The sequence below is a fragment of the Mya arenaria genome, chromosome 10 (genome assembly GCF_026914265.1).
Source record: "Mya arenaria isolate MELC-2E11 chromosome 10, ASM2691426v1".
Classification (NCBI taxonomy): Eukaryota; Metazoa; Mollusca; class Bivalvia; order Myida; family Myidae; genus Mya; species Mya arenaria.
The window spans coordinates 36,512,369-36,520,390 of NC_069131.1; the positions used below are offsets into that span (position 1 = coordinate 36,512,369).

The 8,022-nt window shown below is 38.4% G+C and overlaps 1 protein-coding gene across 1 annotated transcript in view; it reads right to left on the reverse strand.

The window, feature by feature from the left end:
* Window positions 1-6,490, reverse strand: part of LOC128204653 (organic cation transporter-like protein) — a 19,464-nt gene extending 12,974 nt beyond the window's left edge. The window contains exons 1-11 of the mRNA XM_052906053.1: window positions 6,369-6,490; window positions 5,571-5,721; window positions 4,447-4,546; window positions 3,250-3,346; window positions 2,370-2,463; window positions 2,000-2,130; window positions 1,523-1,722; window positions 1,258-1,372; window positions 891-1,075; window positions 458-592; window positions 144-229 (exon numbers count right to left, since the gene is read on the reverse strand). Of these exons, the coding sequence (XP_052762013.1) occupies window positions 144-229; window positions 458-592; window positions 891-1,075; window positions 1,258-1,372; window positions 1,523-1,722; window positions 2,000-2,130; window positions 2,370-2,463; window positions 3,250-3,346; window positions 4,447-4,546; window positions 5,571-5,715 (1,288 nt within the window). The 5' untranslated portion in view covers window positions 5,716-5,721; window positions 6,369-6,490. The remainder of the gene's footprint in view (window positions 1-143; window positions 230-457; window positions 593-890; window positions 1,076-1,257; window positions 1,373-1,522; window positions 1,723-1,999; window positions 2,131-2,369; window positions 2,464-3,249; window positions 3,347-4,446; window positions 4,547-5,570; window positions 5,722-6,368) is intronic.
* Window positions 6,491-8,022: the final 1,532 nt, after the last annotated feature.

The window sequence follows — 8,022 nt, forward strand, 5'->3', positions numbered from 1 at the left end:
AAACGGGGATGCGGTGGCTACTGCCCCGAATACAGGAATGGAATTGTATGTCCTATGACTTCGTTATCGTTGATGCTATTGTTGCTGCTTGAATTTTGGTTACTTTTAATATGCTATTGCTAAAGTCCCATTTTTGTCCTCACCTGCGCTGTATCGGAAGGCGGTGGCAACGATGAGGGCAATGGCGGCAACGCTATGGCAGATCACACATGTCCACTTCCGTCCGATTCTGTGGATTGGAAAGAGAATACACTTATACAAGCAAGCGAAAGAACACATAAAAATGTATTCTTCAAATTCAAACATTTTCAAAAAGCTTTTCGAATAATACAGAAACAATAGAGTCACAGGAGAGACAGCAGACACCAACATGCAATCATTATAACGACTAATGGCTTCATTTTGGTAACACGGCATATTAAACATCACTATGATATGTTATCATACTCGTACGAACTTGACTAGTGCGAAGTACTCGAACACGCTGGCGGGGTACTCGATGAGGGCGCTGAGGAAAAAGTTGATGTAGCGATCACCGTACAAATCTGACGATATCATGTAAAGACCGTAATACACCAGACTGTCAACAATCCTGAGGAGTGGAACATAAAGCAGTTTTATAACATATCTTTATAGTGTATTAATTTGTCACCGTAAAGAATGGAGGAGGTCATAACCACCAGATTGTCAACAATCCTGCAGTGGCGGTGCACAGTGGCATAAGCAGTACATACGTATCGCTTTAATAAGCTGAGGGTGTATGTTCCACAGTGGCTTCATACCACACAAAGTCAACAGTATGATGAAAATCCGAAGACACACAAAAGTTCAACAGCGGTGTTACAGGTAGAATTCTATCAAAAGATAAACACGCTAAATCCACAACCTACCATGTGTACCATATAATAAAAGAGACATTTCGGATCATCTTGTTCTTGAACATATCACAGATAGTGTATTTTTCCACGAACACGTCCGGTATCGGAGTGGGAGCGGCTATGGCATCCAGTTGCAGGGCGCCACCATCTTTGCTAAGTCGCACGTGCTCATCCCCGCCTTCGTCCAGTCCAGAATCCTACAGTATTAAATATCACTTATTCTTTACTTATAAGTAATGTTTGTATGTGCAGATATCATATGATCATCAAATATGTACACATTCTAAGATTATTATATTGGGATATATGAATGTAACGTTTATAACTTTTTAGAGTTGGAGCTAGCGTATTTCAACCTTAAAAGTTTGTATAGCGTAACCTTTAGAACTGTATGGTAATCCTTCCGGTTGTACCTGCACGCCTTCCTGATGATCTTACGCGCCTGGTCCATCTTCCCGTTGGCAATAAGCCACCGCAAGGACTCGTCAAGAAACCTGCCAAAAGTGTTTATTCCAATGTAGCAGTCAAAGCGTAGACGTAGTATGTAGTTGTTTTGCTAACATATTGCGGCTGTCAATATAAAATACTGGTAAGGCCAATAACATTTGAATTTCAAGGCCTATTGTCATTGTGTAAACACGTACCACCACTGTAACAGTGACCATGCGCTCATCAGGGCGAACGTAATCTGGAGGTAGCGCCACGATACATTACGTAGCGCGTACGCAATTGGAGACATTATGCAGATGCTGCTTGTCCATACGACCAGTGCAAACACTTCCGTCAGGTGACGGCATTCCTTGGGAAACGTCTCCGATGCCAACGTCGTTCCCGACAGCGCCCCCTACATCAATAATATATAATGTTCATTAGTAATATATTTCATATAGATATGTGATAAGCTGTGATAATCGGCACACGTACAAACAATCGCTTCTATAGGACTAATCACGAAGTTACCGATTTCTTACTACGCGGGATATTACTAAAGCGCATTAAAACTACTCCACTAAATCCAATGCATCCTGGTCATTAACGAAATTCCGGAAGCAGTCAAATTCAACAAGTCGGTCACCTCTGCTAAGGCTCAGCTCGGGAGATAACTTTCTAAAGAGGTGTACCTGAGTGACGGCGCCGGTAAGAATGCGTAGGACGACGAATGTCGTGTAGTTGGGGCTGAACGACGTCGCCAGAACGATTGCAAACAGACATATATGACTAAATACCATTACCGGCTTTCGGCCGAAACGGTCTGAAAGTAGAATAATCCAGTTACATTATTTGCATTTTTCATTGCCCCATTAAATAAATTGGAAGATTTCATGTATATACTTAAATATTACCCTTAGCAAATAATGTTTACAGGTCAGCCCTCAAACCATGCATGAATGCATTTCAGTACTGCAAGCAATTTTTGTAAAGATTTGAATGTGTATATAAGCTTCTTGCATGAAAGTAAGTTTACAACATGCCAATGTGAACTTACCAGACATTGTGGGAAAAAGCACGTGCCAATAATCATTCCGACGAAGAGTAGTAGCTGAGTCATCTCCGCAAGTTCCTCCTTCTCGCATACGAAATCCCACTAAAAACAGAACAAAATGCACTGTTAACCGAGAAAACGATACATACATGCTTAACAAAGGAAGTCCCACTGAAAACAGAAAATGTCATTATGAAGTAATGAAGAAATTACCGATATAAACATACTTAAAACGTTCACTGTAAAAATACAAAGTGCCATTATAAACATAAAAAGTCCCATTGCAAATATATCTCACTGTAAACATAGAAAGTCCTATTGCAGACATAGAAAGTCCAATTGAAACATAGAAAAGTACCATTGCATGTATAGAGGCCTATTGCAAACACAGAAAGGCCAATTGCATACATAGAAAGTCATATTGCAAACTAGGAAAGTCCCATTGCAAACATAGAAAATCCCATTGCAAACATAGAAAGGCCCATTGAAAACATAGAAAGTTATATTGCAAACACCGAAACTTTCATCGTAAACAAACCCAACAATAAAAAGAGAAAGTCCTTAAAAGTAGAAAACGTCGTACCGTAAAGAAAATGTCCAAGCCATCATGATTAACAGACAATATCCCAACAAAGCGATTTTTAAGAGGACGGGAGCATGCTTATAAATACATAACCGGCGAAACACTGTGGACTTAAAAATCGGGGAATACGGACACAGGCCTTAAATGTAGGATATCGAGGCAATGTTGAATGAGAAAAAGATTTTAATAACAAAAAAGACACATGATTACTTCACATCAGAATCACTAATAATGAATACGTAATCATGCAACAACTACTTATTGGCTGTTAAAATACTTCGGTTTAAGTATTGGTATGTTTCCACCTCAGAGACAAAGGATTGGTCGGTTGGTATGTCATACGTCCAACCGTGCTGGCATTCTGACGTGGTTTTCACCATCCCAGTACTCGTGTTTTCGTATCTGAAAAGGTTACATATACTTTGAATAGTCAGAACAGAATAGTCAATACCATTATCATATCAACGGAATTCATTTGTGCTCTAGCAATGCCTGCTCTTGGCTTATTTCTTATTTAAACCGAAGATATAACTGCAAAACTTTGAAGACTACTTGCCTTCTTGTTTTTGATGATGAATTCCTTAGACAAAATATAAAGTTGAATATGGCGTCTTTGCATACCTACACTTTCAGTGCTTTGATTTTATGAATATTTTGCAGATTCGTTTTATCTTTAAAGTCTTTCCTGGTTGGCTAGGAATGTTCCAGCTTTTGACGTCTCTTTCTTTTAAAATTTACTTAGGTAATCATTTGGAAGAAAAATTTAGCAAATAAATGTCGTGTTTTTATTTTAAATAATGTTTCCTTTCTTTGTTCCCAGTTTTAGTAAAATGATGCTTTTCATTATGAAACTCTATGATCACACATTTTAAACTTTTTATTTGCTAAGCCAGACTGTGTTTGATGTTCATAGTTTCAAACAACGACTGCATCGTATCTTTGAAAAGTTTTTTGCATTAGGTACTCTTAATTGTATTCCTTCGTCTTAGATAGAGTCGGGATCCCTTATCACTGAAGTACTTTGGGTTCACTTTTATTTGTTTTTATTAAGTTTCCTCAAGTTAATGCATACTTTTATAAGATTTACCTATTACGTTTTAACTTTATTCGGGATTGTTTGGATAAGAGTGAGGTTGTGCATACAAACTGGCTAAAACCGCCAGTATTGACCGTTCCAATGCGGTACCTTATAACCCTTTATAAACAGACCTAGTTTTTTTACATAGGATATTTGTGCTGTGTTGTTTGTGGAGTTTTGTACCGTTGTTCCATGTTTCTTGTTTGTGATTGTTTGTTTTTGTTTTATATGTCTTTGGCGTTTACCCTGTGCCATTAAACGGCGTTTATTTTTTTAACTTTTGGCATCTGAGCTTGTTTCTGTAGTTTTTCTTATAAATATTGTAAAATATTAAACAGCATTGAAATCATCACCATCATCATCATCATCATCATCATCATCATCATCATCATCATCATCATCATCATCATCATCATCATCCTACCTTTCTACCTTGCATTCCCCATATTCGAAGATGGCTCCCGTCTTGTTCGCTATCAGCGAGTCGTTCAGGCCCGCCTTGCAGTGAAAATTGGGTCGGTAACCTGATGAGATTATTAAAAGTTGCACTTCTAAATTAAGAAGCAATTGTGTTTCAAAATACAATCAAAACGCGTTGGCTCGATATTCCAGAGACCGGCAAAAATACTTCGAGCCTCGAGAATATCGAGCGTATCTTTGACACGTTAAAGAAAGTCATGTTTACCGCGTTTGTTATTTGCTACATTATCTCCGCAAAAGAAGAGTATATATTAGACATTGTATCGAACAGTTCGCAACATGACGTATTCGATACTATGAAAATATCATTTGTTATCTTATTTATTTACGAATTAGATATAAAAACATCAATGCGAAAACTAAAGACAATCAATTTACAAAGTGGGTAACAATTAGGCATAGCTTAGGTTGTACACTGTCTTTCTCTAGATTGCTCAGCATTTGCCATTTGTATGAATTATTCCATTTGGAGAACCATATAGTTCAATATTTTTTATAAGAAAAAGCCTTATAAAAACGCATAGAGTATATACATGTAAGACATGATTTTGACGTTTGTACTCCTGCCAATAAAAGACAGAAAATAAAATGAAGGCATGTTTGCTCAAACTGTTTAACCATTTAAATTTCATAAAAAGTTTGATACCAATCAAGCATATCTAATCAATTATCACCTCGGCTTAATGAAAAGCAAACAAATCAAGGCATGAAATTCTTACCCGAGCCCGCAAAAATGACATCGAGCCAAGCAAGAAGCTGAAGATACGTTTGTTTACTCTTAAACAATGAATAAGACATTACAGGATACACAGGCCTGCTAGTGATTAAGAAAAGGCTTGTGAGATACATTTTGATAATATGATTAATACCATTATTCATTTCCCTTTGCCGCGTGCCGTATATGTGTTTCAGAGGCAAACATCACCGATTTCCCGGTGAACGCGATCTTATAAAGACCTCATACTAAAGTTGAGATTTTGACAGATGTATTCCTTGTCTATATATTGGGGAATCAATACCCCCAGACTACTAAAAACCTTTATGTAATGTACCCGTTTGATAATATACCTATAAAGACAATGGTGAGTTGGTGTATGACCCAGGAGATACAGATGAGACAATATGAGATGTACTGTTTGATCTGGTAGCGGCCCCACGGTCCAAGGCTCGTCCATATCCGGTCAACCTCCACCTGCTCCCCGTTGCCACCCATGCCGACCTGTCGGATGGATCATATTATGTAGCTAATGACCCGAGTAAGATCGCATTTACAGCTTCCGTTGCTAAGATTTTACGGATTTAAAATGCAAATTAACTATTAAATGGAAACAAGGCAATAGCCGTGCAAACAGGATGTATCAACCAAACAGAACATGCCATTTTTTCTAGTTGACAGGTTTCGAGACAAATATCTAACAAATTCATTCTAACACATCGAAATTCTCGTTGAACAGGAAAATCACGAGGTACTACAAACGGCAGGGTTATTTTCTATTTTAAATATGTAAAGAAAGTTAATATTAGATAGAGAATAATTGTTTATTTCAGTGTAAGGAAGCAATCTATTTTACCGAGTTAGCCCCAATAGCTATATTTCACAAGTGGCTTAGAAATGGTCAATTATAGCTTTTCAGACATGCGCGCCACATTGTGTCCCAGCCCTTTGCACATTGATGTTTGATTTGGTAGTAAGAAAGGGCTAAGAAATCCAAGCAGTGAAAAATATTTAATTGTTATTTTAATGTTTGAAAGAGTGGAATATCATTTCACTGATAAATTTCTATAAATCACCATAAAGTTTCGTGTTGTTTTCACTTTTATGACTATCTTTTGCATACTCCACAGAAGATGAAAACTTCAACTTACTTATTGTTATAAAATCGAGGAAAAGTGCAATGCTTTTATATTCCAACGTAACGTTTAAGTTATTCCTTTCTGGTCAATCAACAATACTTAAATTATTCCTTTCTGGTCAATCAACAATACTTCAAAGCTATACCGAAGACAGTATGGTCATAATATGTCACTACTTAATGTTACATATCAAACAAATTATTGTGAAGAGGATATTTGAAGGTCACTCACTCCTTTCATCCCTATCATCGAAAGAAGATATCGGTCTCGACGTTAGATAAATGCAGTCACTCTAAATTCATGAAACCAAATCATGTAGGACATGTTAAACAAAAACAGATGATAGCAAACTTTTACAAATGTTAAAATGAAAACGAAAGCATTCTCGATCTAAATTGTGGCAATATTCAAAGTCATCCAATGACCAACTTAGTTCGATGAGGTTCTACACAACCCATTCAATGACCAACTCACGGCGATGGGGTTCTCAACATCTAATCCAATGCCATGCTCAATACGATGAGGTTCTCAACAACTAATCCAATGCCCAACTCACGACGATGGGGTTCTCAACATCTAATCCAATGCCAAACTCACTACGATGATGTTCGACACAACCCATACAATGGCCAACTCTCAACGCTTGGGTTCTATGCAATCCATCCATGCCCTACTCCCAACAGTGAGATTCTAAACAACCCACCCAATGCCCAACTCACGACGATGGGGTTCTCAACATCTAATCCAAAGTCAAACTCACTACGATGAGGTTCGACACAACCCATTCAATGGCCAACTCCCAACAGTGAGATTCTTAACAACCCACCAAATGCCCAACACACGACGATGAGGTTCTCAACATCTAATCCAATGCCAAACTCACTACGATGATGTTCGACACAACCCATTCAATGGCCAACTCCCAATGCTTGGGTTTTATGCAACCCATCCAATGCCCTACTCCCAACAGTGAGATTCAAAACAACCCACCCAACAATGCCCAACTCACGACGATTGGGTTCTCAACATTTAATCTAATGCCAAACTCACTACGATGAGGTTCGACACAACCCATTCAATGGCCAACTCCCAACGCTTGGGTCCTATGCAACACATCCAATGCCCTACTGTTAACGGTGGCATTCTAAACAACCAATCCAGTGCCAAACTCACTACGACGAGGTTCTCAACAACTTTTCCAATGCCAAACTCGCTTCGATACGGTTATTCAAACCCATTCAATGGCCAACTCCCAAGGATTGGGTCCTATACAAGCCATACAATGCCCTACTCGCAACGGTGAGGTTCTAAACAACCAATCCAGTGCCAAACTCACTACAATGGGGTTTACAACAACTAATCCAATGCCAAACTCACTACGATGAGGTTCTTAAAACCCATTCAATGGCCAACTCCCAAAGATTGGGTCCTATACAAGCCATACAATGCCCTTCTCCCAACGGTTAGGTTCTAAACAACCAATATAATGCCAAACTCACTACACTGAGGTTCTCAACAACTAATCCAATGCCAAACTCACTACGATGAGATTCTCAACAGCTAATCCAATGCCAAACTCACTACGATGAGGTTCTAAACATCTAATCCAATGCCAAACTCACTACGATGAGGTTCTCAACAACTAATCAATGCCAAACTCACTACG